This window comes from Boleophthalmus pectinirostris, unplaced genomic scaffold, assembly GCF_026225935.1.
Source record: "Boleophthalmus pectinirostris isolate CB_2022bp ecotype Guang Dong unplaced genomic scaffold, ASM2622593v1 HiC_scaffold_6, whole genome shotgun sequence".
Classification (NCBI taxonomy): domain Eukaryota; kingdom Metazoa; phylum Chordata; class Actinopteri; order Gobiiformes; family Gobiidae; genus Boleophthalmus; species Boleophthalmus pectinirostris.
Genome location: NW_026571447.1, coordinates 11,674,433 through 11,699,544, shown reverse-complemented (window position 1 = coordinate 11,699,544; position 25,112 = coordinate 11,674,433). Strand labels below are relative to the sequence as shown.

The 25,112-nt window shown below is 37.7% G+C and overlaps 1 protein-coding gene across 1 annotated transcript in view; it reads right to left on the bottom strand.

Annotated features, from left to right (window-relative positions):
• Positions 1–25,112, bottom strand: part of iglon5 (IgLON family member 5) — a 106,689-nt gene that overhangs the window by 20,063 nt on the left and 61,514 nt on the right. Inside the window, exons 6-8 of the mRNA XM_020940510.2 lie at positions 16,943–17,074; positions 15,808–15,928; positions 5,678–5,829 (exon numbers count right to left, since the gene is read on the bottom strand). Coding sequence (XP_020796169.1) covers positions 5,678–5,829; positions 15,808–15,928; positions 16,943–17,074 — 405 coding nt within the window. The remainder of the gene's footprint in view (positions 1–5,677; positions 5,830–15,807; positions 15,929–16,942; positions 17,075–25,112) is intronic.

Sequence of the window (25,112 nt, the reverse complement as noted above, 5' to 3'; positions counted from 1 at the left end):
TCCGAGAGAAGCTGAACCATGTCAGGGCACAAGGAGTGAGCTGTTTTTTGAGCGCTTAGTTTATGCAAGTTAGCCATGCGGTTTTAAGTTTCATTTCTGTAAAACGTAAACAAATATGCGCAAAACACATTATTTCTCAATGTATATTGAAAGAAAGGAAAGCAGAGTACAGGAAATGTGTGTAGTGCAGTGGTAGGGAGGACCAATCACAGTCCTTATCATTTGTGTCGCTTCCCCTGCTGTCTGCGTCGTTTCGACGCATAGTTAGAAAATTTCGGAGGCGCACATTGGTCGACGCAGAGGCTCTGCATAGGGGGTACGCGTCAACACAGACTCACTGCGTTGTGACGCAGACGATTTGATGCTGGACCACAAACTGGTCTTTAAACTGCAGTATTTGTATAAAATTGTTTCTGATGTTTGGCTCTTGTGTTTCTCTCCACAGAAAAAGGCCCGATCTCCATCAGAAACGGAGGCTAGTAAGAGCAGTAGGCCTCTCAGGTTCTGGAGAGTAAGTGCACGTCTCATAACAAAACTGAATCACATGATAATAGGACTTTATTTATTTGCTGTTTTTAAAATACTTATTTAATTAACAGAAGAGGAACAACGTTTGTTCTTCTCCAGTTGAAGAACCAGACCCAACACCAAAGGCCAGGACTCCAGTACAGGCCTGGTAGGCACTCATTTTACACATTTACAGGTTTTTAAGTAATTTGTAATTAAAATGTCTTGAAATCTTAAATCTTTATTTATTAAATATATATATATATATATAATAAAATATATAATTACATTTTCTGATGACACAGCTATTCTTAGTTTACTCAGTAAAAGTACAGATGCCATGAGCTACAGGACAGGAATTGATCAAGTGGTGCATTGGTGTGAGGAGCATAACCTTGTCTTAAATGTGGAAAAGACAAAGGAGATCATTTTTGATCCCAAATCTGTCGGGGACCACAGCCCCGTTAATATCAGGGGGAGGGACATAGAGCAGGTGACATGTTATAAGTACTTGGGTGTGTTATTTGATTCTCAGCTCCAATGGAGCCAGCAGGTACAGTCTGTCTGCTCAAGAATCAGCCAGCGTCTCTATTTTTTAAGACGGCTTAGGTTACATGGAGTTGACACCAATGTAATGCTGTTGTTTTATAAAGCATGCATAGAATCTATCTTACGCTATGGCATGTCAACATGGTTTGGTAACCTCTCAGTCAAACTTAAAGCACAGATTTTTACCTTGACTAAAAGAGCAGGTAAAATAATGGGGTGTGGCCCCAAGCTCACTTCAGCAAATTTTTGAGGAGACTGTGAGGAAGCTCGGCAGGAAGGTGATCAATGACCCAACCCATGTTCTTCACAGTCAGTTTGAGTTGATGCCATCAGGCAGAAGGTTCAGGGTCCCAAACTGTAAACTGAACAGATTCAAATATTCTTTTGTGCCACTAGCTGTTAAACTGCTAAACTCAGATAATGCAGTTAAAAAATAATTATAAAAGGCTTAGGGATTGTGCAATCAAAACTGCACATAGGTGTAGGGAATGTGCAATTAAAGCTACACATAGGCTTAAGGAATGTGCAATAATTAAATCTGCACATAGGCTAAGGGAATGTGCAATAATTATAACAAAAACTGCACATAGGCTTAGGGAATGTGCAATCAAAACTGCACATAGGCTTAGGGAATGTGCAATAATTATAACTAAAACTGCACATAGGCTTAGGGAATGTGCAATAATTAATAGAACAGAAGAATGCAAGGGTTTGCCTGTTAAGGATAATTTAAGGGTCCTGTTGGTGCATCACTCGTGGTCATACTGGTCTCATATTTACTTTGTTTTATGGTGTTTGTTTATGTGGTGCTTTGTGTTGTGTTGTCCTGTTTTTTGATAAAACATGTTACCCCCTGTCCCAAGACAAATTTCTCCCATGGGAGACAATAAAGGATTATCTTATCTTATCTTATCTTATCTTAAATCTGAATGTAAAATAACATGACATGTGTTTGTTTCAGGGTTGCAGAGTCCACAAAGCTCAGCGGTGGACAGGTAAGTTTCAGTTGCATGTATTACAGTATATACTAGTACAGCTCTGGCTTCAGTGTGTAATGTTTCTATTTCTTTAACAGGATGGAGGAAAGGTTTCCCCTGATGACCTGAAAGGGGAAGACTTGACCAAGGAACAGAACCGTCCTCCATCAGAAGTCAAGTGTCTGGTTTTTAACCAACAGAAATGGTACATCAGTGTTTTTTTTTTAATCAAGGGACTGTAGATATTTATGTTAAAACAAAGTAGTTTTAAGAATTAAGAATACTTTTGTAATCTCTGGTTTGTCTTTCTATAGCCCCAATCCTCCTAAGCCTGTTCCTTGTGAAACAGTGACGCTCAACCTGGCACGCTTTGGGTACGTTTTTTGGTTATGATTGATACAGTTTATTGACATTAACTGGACAGAGATTAGATGATGTTGTTTTCATTTACAGACTTCCCAACATTGGAAATACATGCTATCTCAACGCCAGTGTTCAGAGCATCATGACCCTGGAGCTGTTCATGCGCAGCGTGAGCTCTCAGAAGAGAATTTGGGAGAAGAGCAGAGACGCAGGCCTGTTGAGGTACGCAACAGCTACGCACCCTTTACTAAATACATATTTACCATTTTCTAACTGTGTAAAAGCAACTAGCAGTGGTCATTGTATAAGGACACTGCTTTATCTTTTTTATCCTTTCTTTTCTCTCTCAGACACTAAAGTTTACAGTTACAATCTTTTTTAAATAATGATCTCTAATTACAGCAAAAAAGTCATGTAAACCGTACAGAGTGAAATGCCTTATTTGATGAGCTCATGTCTCTTCCACAGACACCTTTACGACATCCAAAAGTCGAGATACTCCACTCAGGAAGACAAGAGGAAAACACTGGTGCACTCTTTCAAGGCTCTTGTAGCTTCCAAGGCTCCAGAGTTTAGAGGGTCCCAACAGCAAGTGAGTTACTTTAGCCATGATTGAGGGATGCAGGATATAATTGAAATAATAATTATTTAGAACAATTACATTTATCAAAAGTACCAGTGATTTATTTATTTTTTTATCTAACATAATGTACTAGTAATATTAAACTGGTTTTCAAACTCTATATAGATTACAAAAGTGACTTTTCTTTAGGTTTAGGTTTTTTGTCTTTACTTTTGTAAAAAAGGATGTTCAGTTAATTAAGTTTAAAAAATCATAACATTTTCATAAAGATTCCATAAAGACAAACTAATATGCTAATTTATATTTCTTCTGGTCTGCTAAACTAAAGTTACTGTGTGTTTGTTTCAGTCCGCCCTTAGGTTCCTCACTGTGTTGTTTAGTCAAATTCAAAGTTTGGCACCAACACTGGAGAGCATTGCTTTCAGCCTGGGCACTACCTACAGGTGCCCAGTGCAGGAGCTCGTCTTTACCATGGATCGGACCAGGACCTGCCAGAGGTATGGGCTCACAGCAAACACAATACTCTTCAGTAGCATTTACTTCATATATACTTGATGTACTTCATAAACTCCATGTACTGTATTAATGTTTGTGCAGGTGTGGAATGGGCTCACGTCAGACAGAGATTTTTAACTCTGTTTCTCTGAAGCTGCATCAAGATGCTACGATTCCCGACCTCCTGGAGGACTATTTGAAAGTAAGATTTTGTTTCCTTTGGTATGATCCAAGTATTTATCTGGCCAAGTAACTTTACTTGTGCATATGAAATACTCAATACAGTACTGCATTTTGATTTAATATTCACATTATATTTGATTTTGACAGGCCGCAGACCTGGAGTACATGTGCGGCTGTGGTGGGCTAATGTCCTCCGTACAAAGCAGCTTTTCAACACTGCCCAAGTAAGTGAAACAAACGTTCATTTGAATGAAACAACTGCCTTCTCCTTACTAACTATTGTTTACATTTTGTCCTTACGCAGAGTTCTGATGCTCTTACTGAAAAGGGTCAGGTACACACCCAGATACCAGCGGGAGAGGATCAATGATTCCATCCACTTAAACAGAGACCTTGTGGTGTCGTCAAACAATGTAAAGTCAATTTTTCACAGTTGTAGTGAAGGAACTTTTGAACTTTCTTAGTAATCTGCCATTTGTGCTTTCTACAGGATTCTGGCTGTTTCAGTCTAGTGGGTATCATTTCCCACCTTGGAAAATCAGTCAACTCTGGTGAGAAAATGATTTATTACTCAACACTAGGAAAATGTCTTAAAGAAATTGAACTCTCATCTTTACTGTGTGTGTGCTTCTATAGGACACTTCGTGTTTGATGGGAAAGACCTGGCCAACAGTCCCCTTGACCCAACCGATGGGTGGTTGTACTATAATGACCTCCGCGTACAGAAGACCACTGGGCGGGACGTGTGCAGGAGCAAACGGAAGAGTGCTTATATCCTTTTTTACCAAAGGATGCACTTTGACTAGAGCCTGGCGCTCTAGAGGGCTGTTGTTCTAAATACTCCAATCTCCAACTCAGCTCTGAGCGCACACACGCACACACACACACAGACGCCAGCGAAGAATGCGCCAAAACAAAACATCGTTAATGTGGGTGTGAAGAACACATCGTCAGTAAAGATGCCTCTATGTGGCCATCGATAAAATAAAAGACAAATCAACAGCCTCTCCTAAAGACGCCTGAGCAGAGGAGAACCGGTCCTAAAGACGCCCGAGCAAAGGAGAGCTACTCCTAAAGACAGGCAGTAAAGGCAGTATTACTAATAGTAGTACTGAAGTATGCCCTGCAAAAATGTTGTGTGTAATTAGAGCTGCGTGCGTAGAACATGATCATTTTAGGAGCAAACTACACACGGAAAAATAAAAGTTCTGTTTAAGCATGAATTCAAATGTTGTAGTATTAATGTAAGTAATATGTAATAAATGTATATATAATATATAAACTATAAATACATAATCTAAATACATAAATATACAAATGTATAACATTTGTGGGTTTTTTTCCTCCCATTATCCAATCATAAGTGGGTAAAATGCTTCATAGTCCATCTATGTCTACAAGTAAAACATCAAAACAATAGCAATAGCCTATATCAGAGTATCCCCAGGTTTGACTACCCCAAATTTAAGACTTTTTTAAGACCTTTTTAAGACCACTTAAATGAAAACTAAGACCAACATCACACCCATTATGTGGGCGAAAAACACCAGATCAAATTCTTATACAATAATGACCATTACTCACTGCTTTAAATAACAAAAAAAAAATACTTCTATTATAAAATCTAATTCAGAACTCATTTATAGTAATATGCATTACTTGTAAAATGGCCAAAAAATTATTTATAACATTCTAACAAGACAAACTAACCTTTCAAATTGTCTTGTCTCACACTGACTTTCAAAGTGCTTCAACCAGAGAGAGAGAAAGAGAGAAGGAGAGAGGTGTAGTGCCTAACCTGGTGGAGTGAGATTCAGATTGCACTGCAGTCTGGTTGAGTATACAAAAAAAAATAGGCTAATGAATTTAAGACTTTTGTGAAAAAAATAAGACTTGGACATCATAATTTAAGACTTTTTAAGGCCTTTAGGAACATGAAATTTAAGACCATTTTAAGACTTTTAAGACCCCATGGCTGTATATGTTCTTTTTAGCCTCTGAGTGTTTGAGGATCACTTACGAAACAGGAGCATGCTGGCGTTGGAGTTTCCCAGGCGGTTGTAGGCGAAGCAGGTGTAGTTCCCAAAGTGTTTCTCTGTGACGTTGGAGAAGAGGAGCAGAGAGCGTGTCTTTTCATGTTTGACCCTCAGGTTGTTGTCACTCTCCACCGGCCTGAGACACAATAGAGGAGAGTTAGCATTATCTTTGCAGAACTTTGTGTGGATGCAAAGAGTCTGATGATTTAAGGGCTATAATACACTGGGCCATTTTGACCGATTTTATATTACGGAAAAATTGACTCTTGTGTTTAAGTCATGTTAGAATGTTGTTACCTCATCAAAAATATACCTGGAGTTGTGTTTTGTTTTATTCACACATGTTTGAATAACCCTTTGTTATTAGTCTGTCTACATCGCCAAAGCTCAAAATGCTCAGTTCCACCTTGTGATGTCATGAAGTGGTAGTTTTCAGCTACCTTTAATCTTTTCTTCAGTAGAGATTGACAATTCCGGTGACTGAAATGATCCAAGTCATTGTAGTGAAGGTGTGTGGAGTTTAAGAACACAGTGGAGCACTTCCGGTATTATCACTAGTGCTGTCAAGTGATTAAAAAAATTGAGAGATTAATTAATTATGATCTGTAATTAATTAATCTAATTAATCTCTTTTTAATCTCACCTAAAAATTGCTGAGAAAAGCCTTCAACTTGAGGTATTTTCATTTAAATTCATTATTACATTATTGTGGCAGATCAAAAGACTGATATAGAACAAAAAAAGTGACTTTATAAAGTCATTTATTGTTTAACAAACTTTAACAGATGCAGTCACTTACATTCCACAGTATCATCATTATTATTACTATTACTAATCTGCAGTGTTGGGAAGGTTACTTTTAAAATGTATTCCCCTACAGATTACAGATTACATATCCCAAAATGTAGTTTGTAACTTAATCCATTTAATTACTTAGTGAGTAACATAATCTGAATACTTTGGATTACTTGATATTGTCATGCTTTTTTTAAAACTACATGAATGTAGCAACCACATCCTGCAAATTCTTGTCTGTTCTCTTCAAATTGTCTGTTGAGCCCAAGTCTCCATGAATAAGCAAACTGTTTGCTGTAGAGAAGCAAGGACTTGGAAATCTGAACATAAGATGTTTTGTCTGCTTAAAGACAATAAAAAGCCCAGACTTTCCTTAACCATATTAAAAATATTATTGATAGAGAAATGCTTTATATATGAGATCACTGGTTTTAGTCCTGGTTTAGTCCTAGTTTAGTCCTGGTTTAGTCCTGGATTGGGTTAGTCCCGGTTTTAGTCTTGGTGTTAGTTCTGGTTTAGAGACGCACAGGAGAAAGCGCGGTCTACGCAGCGTACGCGAGAAAACGCGGTTCACGCGGTTCACGCGGTGTCCGCGCAGTAGCTACGGAAGGAGACATGGCCCGCGTGTGCTCAGGCTGATGACAATGATGAAGGTGTGTGTTTTGTGTGTTTGTGTTGTGTTGTGTGTGTTTTGTGTGTGTGTGTTTGTGTTGTGTTGTTGTGTGTGTTTGTGTTTGTGTGTGTTTGGGTTTGTGTTTGTGTGTGTTTGTGTGCGTGTCCCCTCATGTGGCAGGTCATTATAGGACAGTAGTGCAGATATCATGAGCCTATGCAGGTTGTTTTCACCAGTGCCAGTAGCTCTGGTTTGACATTTAACTTGTAGGCGATTTTATATTTGTTATTTTCTTTTATATCTCACGTTGGGAGAAGAATTTCCAAGACACGAATGTGTTTTACCTGTGTGCTGCTGACTCTGTTCTACTGGCTCTTCGACCTCGTCCATTGTAACTGACGCCGCCAACGTTAACAAGACGTTTACATCGCTCTTACTGCGCGCGTTCTGTGTGGGTTTCCAGCAATGAGTGAAATTACCGTTGTGTGTGTGTGTGTTGTTGTCCTAACAACACATAAAAACAGATTTTATAATAAGGCAACTCGCATAGAGAAACAGTAAAGTTAGAGATTAAAAATGAGATTAACGCGATTAAAAAACATAACGCGCTAAATATGACTGTAATTAATTCATCGCAATTAACTTGGTAATTTGACACCCCTAATTATCATGACATCAAAAGGTGTTTTCTGTTTAAGAGAAGAACTCAGCCTAACTTATGGGTGAAACATGTGTGAATGAAACAAAACACAAATCCAAGTATGTTTGCGATGAGGAACCAACATTATAACTTAGATCAGAAAATAGCCTAATATGGGCAATTTAAAGTTAAAGTGCATTTAACATTATTATTACTTGGTTTGATTGGATAGGTGGGATGAGTAAATAATTATATTAGTTTTAATTCAGTTAAATAGCAGTTTGTAGGAAGAAGTTGTGGTGAATCCCGTTACATATGTCATCATCAAAAATTCCATTCAAAATTCAGGGAACATTTACTGGAAATTTAAACTTTCATTTTACAAAATAAAGACAAGTTTTGGCTTTGTTCACATATCACTGACAAGATGGGTGAAGTGTCTTATGCAAGGACACAACAACAGTATGCACTTTTGGGTTTATGGGTGAACACTCTAACCTCTAGCCCAGGGGTGGGCAAACTACGGCCCGGGGGCCGTATACGGCCCTTTAAACCTTTTAATCCGGCCCGCCGAACTGGAAGAAATTACAAAAATAAACCTTGTTGATGTTTTATTTGCCATGCATTTCCATCGTTTCCCAGTAGATGGCGCACTACATATACGTTGAGGTGCGGCGTATTATATTGGCCGCAATGCTTTATGGGAAAGTGTTCTTACAGGAGTTATTCGGACCATGAGTGAAGTAGTTGGTGTTCAAGATATAAGACTGCACTGCTTCTATTTTAAGTTGGTAAAAATAAAACTTAGAAAACTTGAAGATTCTGAGATGTAAATGTCAATATGTGCAGCTTCATAGTGTCCAGTTTTATTGCATTTACAGGTGTCTGTGTGTGACTGTTTGACTTTGACATTGAGTTAATTTTACTCAAATTTGTGAACGTTGAGCTCATGATGTTTATTTCCCTGTCGTGTGCAGTGGAACAGATTTATTCACTTTTATGTGTCTGAATCATTAACAGAAATGTTGAAGCGTCTGAAGTTCTACATAAACGTGAATATGATGTAATGAAGTCGAGCTCTTAACACGTTATGTCTTATTTTCTGTCCGGCCCTTCAGCCAAACTTTAGGACCCTATGTGGCCCGCGAGCCAAAAAGTTTGCCCACCCCTGCTCTAGCCTCAGACTCACTGGAGCTTATAGGCTGATATGTCCCTGCACACTCAATTTCTAACATGTATTTCTGCCAAACTAAGTCTGTTAATAGTTGGCAGACAGTGAGAGATCTTAGAGAAGTCAACTGAACTTTTTAATTGTGCTGTAATACAAAAAATAGGAAGTGTGGAGAGTGAAAGATTTAGAGGATCAGATGGCTAATGTTTTTTTCTGATGCAGTCAGTAGGGCACAGAGAGTTGATGTAAACAAAAGATTAATCAAATTTGCAGTGGTGGAAGAAGTACTCAGTTTTATTACAGAAGTACAGATACAGGAGCAAAAAACACAACAACAAAAAAACTACTAAAGCAAAAGCAAAAGGAGAAATTCAATTTGTCAGCTGGACAAAAGTTTATTTGGTTGAATACGTTTCACAGCTCATCCAAGCTGCTTCATCAGTTCTGGTCAAAATGCTGGCAGATACTTCCTTATATCAGCCTGAAGGGAGGAGCTAACTACAATGAAACTACTCTGAAACTCAGAGACCTACTTGTTTACAGTTTCTGTTACTTAGTCAGGTCAATAGGCCAAACTAACTTGGATGAGCTGTGAAACGTATTCAACCAAATAAACTTTTGTCCAGTTGACAAATTGAATTTCTTCTTTCTTTTGCCATGGATTCTACCTGGATGACTCAGTGATTTTTCACATACTGTATTTTCCGGACTATTGAGCGCACCTGAATTTAAGCTGCATCAACAATATTTTAACAAAATTTTTAAATCGTACATATATAGGCCACACCTGAATATAAGCGACAGGTGTCCACGTCCTCAAGAAAATTATCAAGGGTCGTCTGCTTTTATCGTCTCTGAACGCTTTTGTCGTTTTTTTGCATTGAGTCAGTTCGTCACACTGCCGACGCCAAAATCTCACCATCGACTTATTGATGCCAAGCTCACATGCAGCAGCTCGATTTCCTCCTTCAACACGTCAATTGCCATTAACTTTAAAGCTGCATTATCTGCATTTCTTCGTGTGTTTTCCATGAAGAGGGTGTGTATGAAGCGCAGAATAACTGTTCAAAACTTCCTTGGCGCATCACCCCAGTCTCTCCCCGGACTCTACTGTGCATGACTCCTGCTAGAGCCTCTGTCCTGTACCCGTTTAAATGTACTTAAAGAGTAAAAAGTAAAAGTAGTAAAAGAATCTTGAAATATTTTAAAAAGTAGTGTATGTTATTAGGTTCTTTTTTCAGACCTAGAGTTTTGTTTCATACCTGACAGTTTCAACTGCTCACTAACGTCTTCCTCAAAGTGGTCAGAGTGATGTTGCTGTGACGTGTCTGGTCAGCTGATTTAAACAGGTTTTGGTGCTGTCTTCCTACCGGTGGAGGCAGAATGACAGCGCCATCTGCACTGCACAAAACTCAGACAACTACTCGTCCACCCGAAAGACAAAATAGAACCAGAGCATAAATGTAATGTCATGTACGAAATACCCTGCATGTCCTGCAATGAAACATACAAACAGGGAGGGCGTTCAGTACACGAAAAAAGGAACATAGAACAGAATGAGAGAAGGAAACAGCGAAGGCGTGCACATGAGCAACAAAACACAAAGCACAACAGGAACAACTCAAATTGGCCATTTCTGACCATTGTAAAAGAGAGAACCACATTATGGACTGGGATGGAGCAAACGTCACTGGGACAGAGAAAAACAAACATCGCCGCTGGATTAAAGAGGCAATCGAAATATGGAAACGTGCTCACGGGACTATAAACCGGGACGAGGGGGCTTTTTTACTCTCACGCACCTGGGATACTGTCCTGAGGAAGTCGAACTGCAGATGGCGCTGTCATCCTGCCTCCACCGGTAGGAAGACAGCACCAAAACCTGTTTAAAAGTGTTTAAATCAGCTGACCAGACACGTCACAGCAACATCACTCTGACCACTCTGAGGAAGACACTAGTGAGCAGTCGAAACTGTCAGGTATGAAACAAAACTCTAAGGTCTGAAAAAAAAAACCCTAATAACATAAAATATCGGAAGACCAAATGAATCTCATTGGACTATTTAAAAAGCATTGATTTTGTTTAGATTTGTGGTGAATTTTGTTCAACAGAAACATCTGAATCGGTCATTTTTTCTCAACACAATTTATTTCTCTCAACTTGAAACTCACCAAACCTAAAAGATAAAGTGCGATGCCACAAAGGATCACACCTGCCAAAAGCGCCCACCTCGTGCTAATAGTGAAATCCAAGTCCATAAATAATACCCGGGCTATTATAATCGGCTAACAGCTCTCCTGACTAACAAAAGCATCCCTAAATAGTTTTTCACAACGCTAAAATCACTTCATGCACTTGGGGACCTCTTACAAACTTGGAAGGACAATTTATGTGAAGCTAATAGAGAGCAAATAGGCATCAGATGCCAGATAATACTTCTCCAGAGATTGTAAAAACATATACGATTGTTATCGGAGATGTAATAATGTCAAGGCTAATGGATGCTAGCCCAGATCGCGGCGGTCTGTGGCTCGTAGGCAGTTCCCTCGGTCAAACAGGAGGTACTTAACGGTTAGTGCGTGTGGATTTATGTGGTGCGGCGTTTAAGGTAACAAGATTGTCAGGAAAACACAGCACCTAAGAGAAATGAAGGATGCATGTGCGTAAAGGTGTCGGCGGCTGTATGTTTAATATGTGTGTGTAGAATAGATCAGGAAGAATATTATGTCATGGTAAGTAATGTATTGAAGATAAAAGAACCAAAGACCATCATTTTTTTAAGGGTGGTCTTTTTAGTGCTATAAATTTCTAGGGATGTAGCAATATCGAAATCTTGCAACACGATATTTTCGCAATATGCATCTCACAGCACGATATTTATTGCAATATTTTGTGAAGGCTAATAATAAAAAATAAAAAAAAAGATTCAAAATGGTTTATTCATCATGTAGACTGTACGGAAACAGAGCAAAGGATCATGGTATATGTAGTTCTCCTGATTTTTAGCTGTTGCCGCATCTTAACAATTCAAGCAAATAAACTTGTAATAATATATTGTGTTGACTTTTTGGTTTTGTAGATATATCGTGAGAGTTTTGGCGATGCGATATCACAATATTTCAGTTATTGTTAATCCGTGTATCATTTGTTCATTCGTTTTTCAAAATAAAACCAAACATTTTTTCATTTGCCTCAAAAACCAAAAGGAAAAAATGGATAATGATTTGTTTTTTCAGTTATTCGATTTTGTGTTTAAAATAATAATGGTAACAACAGATAATGGCCATTTCCTGTTTATGTCCTGCAGAAGTCCGGCATCGCAGTTTAAGTCATGTAAACAGGCAATTTTTTTTCCATTATTCTTTGATGAATCATTATCTGTTTTCTCATTTTGGTTTTGGGGACAAATAATAAAGAAAGTTGTTTTTTCATTTTCTTATTTATGGTTTTATTTTGATAAAAGAATGAACAAATGAGTCCGGTCAAGTGGTAACGGAGGGAAACAGGGGCAGATTTTTTTACATTCAAATAGTCTCTTATTCAGAAACTAGAGGGACTATTGAAATAAGTAAAGTATTAGAATGTAGGAAAGAGTTACACTCCAACAGGGTAAAGTTAAACCTGTGATATTCTTTCAAGTTGTTGACAAAAAATTTTAAAACTCATGTTGGTAACGGAGGGAATGAAATATGCAGCACTTTTTGGGCAATAAATACAAACAGTGATAACTAGCGATTCTCACTTACATCTCCTTATGCAATTGAGAACCGCTAGAGGTTGAAAAACCTCTAATTTTTTAAGTAATGAGATTTTTTATTAAGAAAGGTCATGGTAACGGAGGGAAAAGTAAAAGGGAAAATTGTGCAAGCAAGTAGAAGGTGCATGAATTTTGCATAATTTGTCAGCTTTTTCCTTCCGAATACTTAAATATTACTTCAAAATGAAAGGAAACTATTTCTATAAAATATGTCAGTCCTTCCAAGCAAATTTTTATCATTTTAAATTATAAATAATTATAAAATATCATTTTTTTGAAAAATCATGTACTTTCATCAACAGTTCAAAGATCGAATAACAAAAGATATGATGAAATACATCCATTTATTTACATGATTTGCAGGTTTTTGAAATTTGGGAAATAATTTTTGTTCCATGTTTCATACATGGTCAGTTTAAAACGTATGTAACTTTAGAACCAAAAATGGTACAGAAAAAAGGTAAACAGTTTCATAAACTAGAGTACATATGTATCTGTTGAATACATTTTTATATCAGATGCATTAACTTGAATTTTTGGCCTTGATGTTTACTTCTGCTTGATCGGGCCCAAATGACACATGGATGATTGTTACATCCCTATTAATTTCATTTTCATATTATAGACAACTCTGATTCATATTGCCAAATGGAGTCCTAACTTACTGTTGCTGAACACACTAATTCCCAACAACACCTGATAAATTAGAAATCAATAAATAAAACATATTGATATAAGAATTGTTTTTTCAATTTCATCTTTCATCTTTCCTGAAATATTTCAGGAACAGTTGCCATGCGTAAATTTGCTGTACATTTAAACACCAGCTAGTCCATACATTATATAAGGTGCGTATAGCCAGATAATAAAAATGCACAGGATAGAAAATCTTGTCAGTATTTTATATTCAAGCAAAAATGAACTTAGTGTGGATGTACCTCGCTAGAACTCTCCTGATCTATGCAGGGACTGTCCCAACAAGCCAAAAAACTGAAAAACAACTAAACCTGTCTGTAAATCTGTATTCACATAAAGAGGATTGTAATACTAAGAAGAGCAGTGATGATAGTAGACTAATGTATAGAAGTAAACACGAATACTAGAATACAAGGAATTACTGAGCCAAAGTAAGTAGTAAAAACATAAAAAATACAAAAAGAAAAGTAATAGTGGTAATTTTTTTTTTAAAGTAGCAAAATTTCAATGAATTTTAGTATCATATTAAATAGTATTTGATCAGTATTGTGATGCTTGCCCTACTATTACCTGTATCATACTGAAAAATAAACTCACTGGTAGCACCCATCATTAGCAGCCAAGCATATTTTTTCTATGTTCAATCCACCAGCAGATGAAGTTTTAGCGCCCCCTGCAAGTATTTTTAACATAAATTTCATGACAAGTTACTTGAAAGAAATGTATAGACATATTTACTTGAAGATTTCACTATAATGAAAGACTCCTGCGGAATATAAGACCAAGATACACATTTGTCCCAGCTCCAATGACTGATTACCTTGTTACCGTTTTATGTCCTCTTTTTTTCTTTGTACAGTGTCTTTGTACAGATATAAATAAGATGTATTATTATTATAATCATTATTGTTATTAAGACCAAAGCACACTGGGACACTTGTGGCAAAATGGTCGCCTCCATTATTTTCTATGAGCCAGCACACACTGGTCACATGTCTGTGCCCATGATTCAGGTTTGTTGAATTGGGTCTGAAAACACATGAGGCATTCTGTACTTCTGTGGTGAGTACAAGCATGTTTCTGCTCTATGACCGACAAAAGGAGCTGTAAACGGAGAGACACAAGAGAAAGCCCTGGTGCACATCGCCTCCTCTCCCACTTCTCTCTGTGTGGGGAAACTCTCTCTTCTCACTAAACTCACTTTAACCTTCTCAAACCAGCGCCTTTCCTTTGCTCTCACCGCCTCGCGCTGTGTCTCTTATTTTATAAGTAATGTGCAGATAAAACGCTCATTTGTAACACAGCAAGAGTTGTGTTAAAGCCTTTTTAAGAGCCATAACGTGCAGCGTTCAGTGAGTGTTAACGCATGGGTTTGAAGCGCAGCAAATGACGAGCCGCGTTTTGGTGTGCGTTGGCCTTTAGTTGCTATTCAGTTTTGTTGCACCTTTGTATAACATCAAAATAGGCACATGATATTGTTTACAACATAAAACAAATCCAAAACATTTTAAGCAAAGCTAAATTCAAAACAAGACAATTTCCCCAGACATGACCCTTGTTTTGGTGTCTAAATGGACTCATTATCTCATTATCTGGAGATAAAGCCTCATTTTCATAAGGCTGACATGAGTTTGACCTGGAGTGATGAGTAAACAAGTGCTCTAATCCCAGATGGAGAGATGCTTTTAATATCAGAATATTGGCATCTTAATTCTACCTCGAAGCACAGACTTTAAAGGCACTGGTGGAAGAAGAAGGCCACAGACACTAAATATATCATCAGCACTACATTACTGTGTATTTGAACAAACCATTATGATGCAAGGAGAATGTCTGTCAGTGCTCACTATGTTTACATGCAAGTCAGGGAAACTAGTCCGATTCATATTTGGAAGCCCCCTGCATGGAAAAGCACAGTCTGATTACACTAGGAGCAGCCTAGGAGAGGTATTCAACTGTACAAGGTTAAAGCCATACTTCAGAACATTCTCAATGATGCAGATAGAGGTTTATGCCATTCTGTGACAGTTTAAAGCCAAAGTAACAGCATTTCCATGGAAACAAGCAAGGAAAAGTCAAATAGTAGGGTCAGGTTTGTGGAAATGCAAGCCTGCTTATAGTAAGGACGTGTTTTTCAAGTTTTCCAGTGCAATAAAAACAACCAGAATAACAAAAATAAACATGCTTTTATTGCAGATTTTTTTTTGTGTTAAATGATTACATAGTATGGCTATAAATATCTTTTCTTCTTTTTCTTTTTATATTGCTGTTGCATGTGTGCAGTTCCGTCAGAAATTTGGGGCCTCACTCTAATAGACCTTAATATGAAGATGGTCTGATTCTGGGTCCCTAAAACCCTGGGGCCAAGGTTTGTTCTCCCCTAACGACTCCCCAACATGTGTGCGTGTGTGTGTGTGTGTGCGTGTGCGTGTGTGTCTCACCTGTGGTCGTCCCTGTACCACTCGAAGGTGGCGGCTGGTACTGCCATGGCTTCGCAGCGCAGGATCACCGTCTTACCCAAGTGTGCAGGCATGTTCTTCACATCTGTGATCATGGGCGGGTCTGAAACATCAATAACAGAAGTTTTATCAAGGACTGTTGTGATACTGAAGTGAGTCCATTCTAATACATATGACTGCCCTCATAAATCTGTGGTGTGGTTTTGTTTATTTTATAAGTAGATTTAAAGGATTTTAGACACAATTCAGTTCTGTATCCTCATTCAAAGGGTTTATAAGCAGAGGTGGGTAGTACTCTGTTATACTCACATTTACATTTACTTAAAGAGTCAAATTGACAGAAACATTTGTCTTTTTCTTTATTTCTGTCTTGTTTTAGACCTGCTGAAAAGGCTGAGGGGTTTATTTTGAACACATTTATACTTTGGGCAAACAAAAATGTACAAATAAAATCAGTTATGATTTTTTTTAAATCCATGGTTTCTGTCGCACAAAATTCTGCACAAATTTGTATCAAAAACAGTTCATTTAAAGCTTTATTAGATCTGAAAATCTATGCGAAATAATTCCACAGTAATTGTAATAACTCTTACAATTACACACACATACATTTTTAAACAGGTATTTTAAGACTTTTACTTGTTACATTTTTATAGTATATTTTTTCATGTGATACTTTTAATTTTACTAGATTTTTTTATTTTTTTTGCTCCACTTTGCTTTTTTTCATAGAGATGTTATTGCTTTGTCTGAAATGCTTCACAAGATAGTATCTTCATGGAGACCAAACCAGACCAGGTTACAGGTCAGATCTGTGGAGAGGCAACCCCGCTCACAGTCAGAATGTATATTTTTCTAGATATTTTATAAGGTTGTACGATGTATCTTTTTGGTTGGGGGTCTGTCACTTGCTTGTTTCTATGGATACATCATTCCTCTGCCTGGGATGTTAATAGTTTGACATTGAGCAGCTCTACCTTACATTTATACAATTACAGGTGGTTTTGTAGCTCAAAAATACCTAGAAAAACATGCAGTGTGAGTGGGGTTGTCTCTCCACAGATCTGACCCATAACTTGGTGCACATAATGCCTCTGATAGTAATGGGTGCACTTACAGTTGACGGTGACTCTGACTTTTCGCTGGTCGGCGGGGGCCACTCCGTTGTGGGTGACACATTCGTAATCTGCCGCCTGCTGCCTCTTGATCTCTGTGATGTCCAGGAACTCACCGTCACTCAGAAGCCCATCTGAAAGGTCAAAGGTCAGAGGGGAACATGTGAACAAGGTGTTTGGGGTAAAGTCCAGCGGTCAAGACGGTAAAGGTTATGTGGGGTACACTTAGGAGCAGCAGTCGTACTTTCAGAAGTTTGTTCTTTCTTCCACTTATTCTGCATTAGATTAGTTCAAATTATGCACTGTAAAGTTAAAGCTGTTATTTTTTATAATAATAATTTACAGGCCTTTCAAAGCTCAATACTGTAGACATTTTTAATTTGCTCCATACTCTGTGGTGGTAAGTTATTTCTGTAACCACAGGTGCCAATCTGCGCCACCAGCCACCACTAACACAATGCTGAGTGGAAACTGCACATCCAATCTTTGTAAACAAGTTCATTTTTTGTATGAAATGCACCATACAGTAGAAGCAAGTGCCAGGGAAATGTTTTGTCCAGTCAGTCATATATTTGGACAAGAACCATGTGGAAACAACAGTCTGTGACTAACCCAGACAGTTATTTATCACAGTCACAGTTCAACATCGAAGACGGAGATGAGACGAAGTGAGTGGAGCAAGAGTTCAAACTACATGTACTTCTCAAAAATCTGGTATGGCTCAAAGAGTTATTATTACCTTTACATGTTTATGATACAAATGACCACTGACCGCACTGCCAACCTTCCAGTTAGAGAAAAAAATGCACCAAAATATGTATTCATGGGTTTCAGCTTCCTGTTATATGCAACATTTAGGCTATGTTCAGACTGCAGCCTGAAGTGACCCAAATCCGATTTTTTGGTACAAGAGGAACTTTAAAATCACCAGGTGCTCAATGTCCATGTTTGGACAACTTCCGTAAACACAGAGCACACTCGCTGACGATGTTGACGTCATCGTGTCCTCCAGTGCACATGCGGGACACTTTTGGGCCGGTTAAAGTTCACACTGGAGATCACATACAAATCGCATTAAATTGGAAATGTGAACGACCTCGCAAAAACATCGGATTTCACAAAAAATACGAATTGAGCGTTAAGCCCTGCAGTTTGAACATAGCCTTAGAGAACTTTTTGTGATTCAAATATATCATGTTTGTTTTAAACTGTCTATCACTATAGCAATGGTCCTAATTTTTAATCATTATGGGACCTATTGTACTAAAAATCAGCTGTAAGACAGACTCCTGTTCTGAATGGCCATTTTATTTTACTTGAAAAACAAAGAAACATGAAACTGATGAATAATGAAAACAATCTGGGGCTACTGAAGATCACATATTACAAAAAATGTATTCTTATGAGCTTTAAGCCATGTGATAAGGTAGTTGCCTCCTCAAAAACACCTGGAGTTGTGTTTTGTTTCATTCACACGCTTGAATAATCCATTATAATTAGTCTGTCTATATCTTCAAAGCTCAAAACGCTCTGTTTCACCTCGTGATGTCATGAAGCAGTAGTTTTCAGGTTAAAAACTACCTTTTACCTTTAGTTCAGTAGTGGTTGACAATCCAAGAGCTGAAACTATCCAAATGATTTTAACGAAGATGTATAGGGTTTAAAAAAACAAAAAACAGTGGTGCACTTCCTTTATTACTAGCCTATTATTATCCTTTCTTATTAGCCTAAATAAACGGTGTCTTAAACATGTGTAAATGAAACAAAACACAACTCCAGGTCTGTTTGTGATGAGAAAACAATATTATAACGTAGATCAGAAAATAGTGTAATATGAGCCTTTTAAGTAACCTATGCAAACATGACTCTAGAAGGATACCTATTCTGAATATTATTTTACTACAAAAACAAAAAATTAGGAAACTGATTAATGATGAAAACAATCTGGAGCTATTAAAAACCAAAATTACACTAATTGGACTTAAGCACAGATCTGGGAGGTTCAGGGGTTGCTCGCCTGCAGCCGCAACATGCAAAATTAATCAGATGGAAATGGTGGAAAATTCTACGCCTGTTTTTGCCAGATAAATATTAAAACCACAGCTCTCTCACTAATGTTCAATCAATAGACAACAGCAAAGCCATTTTCTACTATCGAGAAATCACCAAAATGACCATGCAATTAACTGGCCACTAACTAAGAGACTATGATTACAGCGTTTTACATGAGAGACATCAGCTCTGTTCAAAACCATATGGCAGCAGACGCAAACTCAAAGCCGTTTCTGATCTCAAAAGCAAATAGGCTGCTAATGACTATAAGAAAAAAATGAAAGGGATGTGTGTGTAACTGATTTAATTATGTCTAGTTTTGTAGTGTATACACGTTTTGGTGTGTCAGTTACTGCAGAATTGAAGAGGGAGTATTGCACTTCTATGGGGGATTAATTGAGAACACATAATGTATTAAGATGTTACCTTTTATTGTATTGAAAATGGGCCAAAAAAACTACATATTAACATATTTAATAAGTTTCGCTTTTGCTTTTGATGCTTTGAGACGACTCTCCAGCGGCTCCCTGTGCTACGTCACTCCCCCGTCAGAGCGCTGTCACATGACAATCGGCGTGCATTTTGCTCATGAAACTACTGCACATCACATCAGGTTTGTCAAGTTATATTGTATTGTTTATTTTGCTTTTGTATATTTGTGGAAAATTGTCATGTAGGAGCATGGGTGATGTAGGTTTGTGTGCTGAACGTTGGACAGAATCTAACTGCGAATTATAAGGAGGGTTCAAATAGGGACAGATCACTAAATTACTGAAACATGATGATCTCGTCAGGTATGTTTTTGATAAGGGAACAACATTAATACCCCTTTTAATGGACAGGGAAAAAATTTATATGGATCAACTTTTCCAGTTTCCAGTGGGAATGTCACCTACATACTTGTGTTCATGGAGTTGTTATTGCTTTGCCTACAGAGTTTCACAATGCTTTTTAACTTAAAACTGTGTATCATTCATTCATTCTTTTTTCAAATTAAAACCACAAAAAAACCTGTAAGAACTAATAAGAAAAACTATTTTCTTCATTATTTGTCTCCAAAACCCACCAAAAAAAAAAAAAAAAAAGCAACGGGCAACGGTTAGTTTTTTTTTTTTTTTTTCAGTTTTTGATTTTGTGTTTGACGTAAACTGCAATGCCACACTTTTGCACCACATACGGACTCAACCAGGACTGAACCAGGACTAAAACAGGACTTAAACAGGTCTAAACCAGGTCTGAAAGAGGTCTAAATCAGGTCTAAACCAGGACTGAACCAGGACTGAGCCAGATCTAAACCAGGACTAAACCTGGTCTGGTCCCGGTCTCAGTTTCAGTCTCGGTTCCAGGTCTCAATCACGGTCTGGTCCCGGTCTGGTCCCACTCTGAGTCCTTGTCTCAGTCCCGGTCTGTTCCCAGTCTCAGTCCTGATCACCCGACAGTCTACACGGGCGCACCTCCGGGCTCGTCTCAACACTCAGTACTGGTTCAGTCCTGGTTTAGACCGGGTTTAGTCCTGTTTTAGTCCTGGTTCAGTTCTGGTTCAGCCCGTATGTGGCGCAAAAGTCCGGCATCGCAGTTTAAGTCACAGAAACGGGAAAACAGTCCAGTTTTCCATTATTCATTTAAACACAAAATCAAAAACTGAAAAAAAGAATTGTTATCTGTTTTTTTCATTTTGGTTTTGGAGACAAATAATGAAGAAAATATTAGCTTTTTCATTTTCATATTTTTGGTTTTATTTTGAAAAATGAATGCACGAATGATACACGGATTAACTTAATTTAACCGTACAGTATTAGATAATAATGTGTTCTTACTGCTAGTGAATTTGCCTATCCACAGACCTGACCTGTACCTTGGTTTGATGGCATGACCTGCTTGTCTCTTTGAAGATAGATACATTTAATGCCATACTGCGCAACATTCCAGATGAAGCAATTATAAATATGAAAACATCCCAGAGGAGACAAGCAGGATGAAGACATTCCACAAGTTACATAAAACCGTTAAATTTTCCATTCACTCAAAGTGTTTTTATATCAAGGACCTATTCACCTATTCAGCCAATGTTAATAACTGTGCCTCTGCTGCTACTGTGAACAATGTGTAATTATAATTTTCTTTCAGGTAACTATTTTTAACATATTTGCTCAAAAATATAACATATTTCATTTCAAGGTTGGCTTTTGTAATGGGAATTCTTTTGCGGTATAGAAGACTGCCAAGCTCTATCGCATAGAAATGAATAAAGAAGAAAAACATTTGTTATATTTCTTTTATAGCTGCACTGACAGAACCATGGCTGCCAATATACTATCCTGACACAACATTAGCCTCCTAGCAAGCTCTTTTCAATCCAGTAATGTAGTGAAAATATGTCTGACTTGAACACAACTGTCCAAAGATTCCTCGCACAAAAAGGTAGCACATTTGTAAATAAAACCAAATAAAACAAGAGCTGTCATAACACTATTCTTTTCCAGCATCAAGGGACATTCTTGGCCCTTTTCCCAAACTGTAAGTAGACACACACTCGCTATGTTCACATGCACAGAGAACTCCCAGAACGCTAAACAACTAAATTCACATCAGATTCCAGGCTACATGTAGGGTCACGAGACATTCAGGTGCATCTAGTAAATAAAATGGCGACAATATATATAACCACACTTTTGGCAGAAATAGATAAGCAAGATCTCATTTACACTGAGTTTTTAAACAAGTATGTTTCAGAGTATTTAGCTCCTTCAGACAGATAGAAGCCGATCTACAACAAAAGAGTCACACGCTCAAACACATGTCTAATATTTTTCTTGCTGTTTCTAACCACGTGCGGTTGAATGCCTCGTTGACTCTGTGAACTAATGTAATCAAACTGCACTAGGGTTCTAAAATTACTACTGAATGCAGATTGTTTCAGCAGGTATCGGTACTAAAAAAGGCAAATTTCCCAAATAGCTTTAGAATGATCTTGAGCTGTGTCAGAACAAGGCCACATAGACTTGTATATCCCCACGAACTGCTATGGAACCTACATGGATGACTGAAGAACTGTGTATATGTAAGAAAATTAGTGCTGTCAAGAGATTTAAAAAAAGACAGATTAATTAATTATGATCTGTAAAATTGCTGAGAAATTGCTGAGGTATTTTCATTTAAATTCATTATTACATTATTGTGGCAGCTCAAAAGATATATAACAAAAAGTGACTTTATAAAGTAATTTATTGTTTAACAAACTTTAACAGATGCAGTCATTTACATTCCGCTGTGTTCTTTTGTCAAACTCTAAATAATTACAAAATACAAATAAAATAAGTATCATCATTATTATTACTATTAGTAATCCACATAAATGAACTCAACTTTACAACATATAAACCATCACCTCTAGAGCCACATCAGCCCATTTGAGATTATAATGTGTTTAGTGCAGCTTTGTACAAGCTCTCAAAGAGATGTCTGAGACTGTGTGTCTGTGTCAAGCAGAGTTGTATCACAGATGCGGGCGAGAACGAGAATGAAAATTACAATTCTTTGAGGGAGCGATGTGTTGTTGATACAACACACATAAAAACAGATTTTATAATAAAGCAACTCGCATACAGAAACAGTAAAGTTAGAGATTAAAAATGAGATTAACGCGATTAAAAAACATAACGCGCTAAATATGACTGTAATTAATTAATCACAATTAACACAATAATTTGACACCCCTAAAGAAAATCATGTGTTCTTAATTGTCAGAGGTACATCTTCAGTTGCCAAGTTTACAAGAGGGCTTTAATTCCAAATAAAACTGTATTCCTTTTTAAAAAGACCGTGTAAACACTCAATTCCTACTGAAAATGATTATGCGTCATCAAACTTAATTATAAAGTATGTGGGTGGTTTATTTCTATTTTAATGCCTGAATTAATTTATTCCTTGATCATGCAAACATTTGTACTTGTTAAAAATGATTCCGGTCGTTCCGGGCATGTTCATTGGGTTGCTCTTCCGACGCAATTCGGACAATTTGGTAACCCCAGTTCTCGCTTCAGACTTTCATCCACTGCTCTCTGGATTTGCGAGCGGGATGCGGGAGTGGGCTGAGGTAGAGCAGTTGACTCAGTTTGTCTTCTTCCTCCCTTCTCCTCCTCAGCTGACAGATGATGGAATTCTCGACCTGCTGCTTAATTATCATCGAAACGACTGCGAAAAAAGTTTGCATCATATTTGTGTCCGTGGTGTAACGACAAACCGAGATGACAAAAAAGCCGGTAGCAGCTGAAGTGTGTGTTTTCTTCCGGTAGACGTAAATATGTTTGTGTCCCTGTCCAATCAGAACCCTTCCCCACCCCCAGACGTTGAGAGGAATTAAAAAAAGGCGATTTAACGTGTTTCCCATGTAAATCTCAATTCGGAATTATTATAAGTAAACTTGAAGGAGAATGTTTTAATTCTGAATTAAAAAACATCATGTAAACGTGGGAAATAATCTCTGGATTTATATAGGGGAGAATCAGATTACGACACCTCCATTGCAGTTCCCAGACTTACACACATTTTAAAAATTCGATTTAAATTGAACTGGGCCAGTGTCCTTGCTCGTGTTATTTTTCAAATACACATCCACTGCACTGTGTTGACTAAGTCCCCTGTGCGTCTCCAACCAAATTAGTCCGTCTGGCCGATAACTGCCCTAACCCGTACTCCCAAAGCGGAGGAGATGCACTTATAGCTCCAGGATGATATGACTGGAGTTACTGTATCGCCATAGGAACAGAAAGCGCGAGGCAAAAAGAGGGAGAGAGAGAGAGATCACCCCCTCTGCAAATCTAAGCAACCAGATGTCCTCCGTGCAGCCTGCAAAGAGCATTAGAGCTTTTCCTGGCCTTTACCCTGTTACAGAAGCGTGGGACATGACAGCAGAGGAGGCTACAGTGGGCCGAGTCTAAGTGCTGTTACGTAAAGAGCTTAAAGTCAATGTCTTAATTATTGCTTTGAGCGTGAAGTGGTGCGGTGTGGGGGGGAAGTGTGTGGGGAATTGGTGACTTATGTAGCAACTCCGGTCACCTCAGTTCAAAGCAAGGTTGTCCTGACTTTGATTTCTAGGTTCTGTAGGATTTTGTACGTGGAGTTTGCGTGTTCTGTCTGTGTAAGTTGGTTCATCATGGGTTGTAGTAGGACTGGGTGAAATGACAAAACAGGTATCACTTTTTCTTTATTTATTTTTTTCGTCTCATATTGAAGAATTCCAATTTCCCAGTTTTTGTTTTGATTCGTTCATCAATCCTGATTTTTCTCATAAAAAGCTAGAAATATTTTAAAAAAGGCACTGTAATAGGCTTTCTTGATTTTTGTGTTATAAAACGTGAAAAACGCAACTAGTTCATTTTAAACAGTTTGCAGCGTCGCAAAATTATTTCTGTCGCTGTGCTGTCTGCATCCATTTAAAAAGCGTTTTATCCTCTCGGAATCAGGAAGTGCCTTGTTAGTAGGGCTGTGTATCATTCAAAAGTTGCCAATATGATAGACACCTCGATACATAGGCTACGATACGATACATATCTCGTTACAGTGAGCTTTTGATTCGATACGATATATTTCAAATTAATTCGATACGGTTCAATAAAAATAAGGACTAAATCATAATAATAAAAGTCTTTGTTAAACCACTTTTTGTGTAAAGTTCACATGAAACACACCCATTTTAATTATCAAAACAGTAAAAATGTCATATGTGTCGCATAAACGAGTTTCCTTCCACTAAACAAGCAACAAAACTGCAGTGCTGTAACAAAAAAAATTTAATAAAATACACCCAAAAATCCTCTTCGATACAGCAGACCATGATATTGACACTGTATCATCACTGTATCATCACATTAAACTATACCATATATCAATATTTTAATATTTTTGCACACCCCTAACGTATTACCGTGACTACAAATGTACCCTCTGAAAAGTTGTGAGACGCCCTTATAAACTCACTGTGGTGAAAATAGGAATGCTCGGAATGCATAATGTAAGTGAGGAGTAACTTTGGACGTCTGAAAACTAGTTGTAGTATCGTATAACTTTTCTGGTGGAGTCCGTCAAACACTTTTCTCCATGGAGTTGTTATTGCTTTGT